This window comes from Morone saxatilis, unplaced genomic scaffold (assembly GCF_004916995.1).
Source record: "Morone saxatilis isolate NCDOM2014 unplaced genomic scaffold, NCSU_SB_2.0 Contig20, whole genome shotgun sequence".
Lineage (NCBI taxonomy): Eukaryota > Metazoa > Chordata > Actinopteri > Moronidae > Morone > Morone saxatilis.
This window is the reverse complement of record NW_023339763.1, coordinates 180,891-181,677: the sequence shown is the minus strand read 5'-3', so window position 1 is coordinate 181,677 and position 787 is coordinate 180,891. Positions and strand designations below refer to the sequence as shown.

At 36.1% G+C, this 787-nt stretch overlaps 1 protein-coding gene across 1 annotated transcript in view; it reads left to right on the top strand.

The window, feature by feature from the left end:
* The window catches only part of LOC118331675 (odorant receptor 131-2-like), an 8,931-nt gene extending 8,693 nt beyond the window's left edge, over positions 1 to 238 (top strand). The window contains exon 2 of the mRNA XM_035666742.1: positions 124 to 238. Coding sequence (XP_035522635.1) covers positions 124 to 238 — 115 coding nt within the window. The remainder of the gene's footprint in view (positions 1 to 123) is intronic.
* Positions 239 to 787: the final 549 nt, after the last annotated feature.

The window sequence follows — 787 nt, the reverse complement described above, 5'->3', positions numbered from 1 at the left end:
GGGCCTCAGTCTGTCCTCAACCATTTACAGCCCAATGCTTATAGCTCTTTCAAGAATTGTAACAAGGATAGTGCTTGTGCGCGTCCAGAATGTTTTGTACGTGTGTGTTTTTATCTTCCCCAGATGTCTGAGCTCTCTCATTTATGGCATAAGAGATCAGACCATCAGACCCATCCTCATGTACCACCTCTGCTGTCGACTGAAACGCTCCGTCGTTCCAGCAAAGGCTGAGAAGTAAAGCTTTGTCAAGGTTTTCAGGGAGGCCTTCATTAGTCACAATATCTGGCTTCAGTGGTTGAGCAAGACTGAAATTGAAATCACAGTTTCATAATTCTGAAAACAACAAATGTCAGTATTGCTTGAAATGTCCTGAAAGAATCCTGTTTTTTAAATGATTACACACACATATATATATATATATATATATATATACATACAACCAGCAAGAGATTTGAAAATGATGTCAGTTTGTTTAAGTTGCTTTCATTTTACTTTCTCCTAAAATGTTCTAACATGTTGTTCTACCATGTATTATTGTGAGTAAAATGCTTCAGCAGGGGACACATTATGCCTTTATTGTATAGATAGTACTAGAGAAAGATTAGAGGAACTGAAGAGTAAGAGATATTTAACAACGGTCCTCGGACAGATGAAAACTGGTTATGTTGTGGGCGCCGACATTCATTTGGAATTTTATCATTTTGATGTGATTATATACTAAATGGTCTGTTGTATAATGATAAAATTGATTAAAATCATATGGTTCGTAAATGTAATTGTTTTTGAT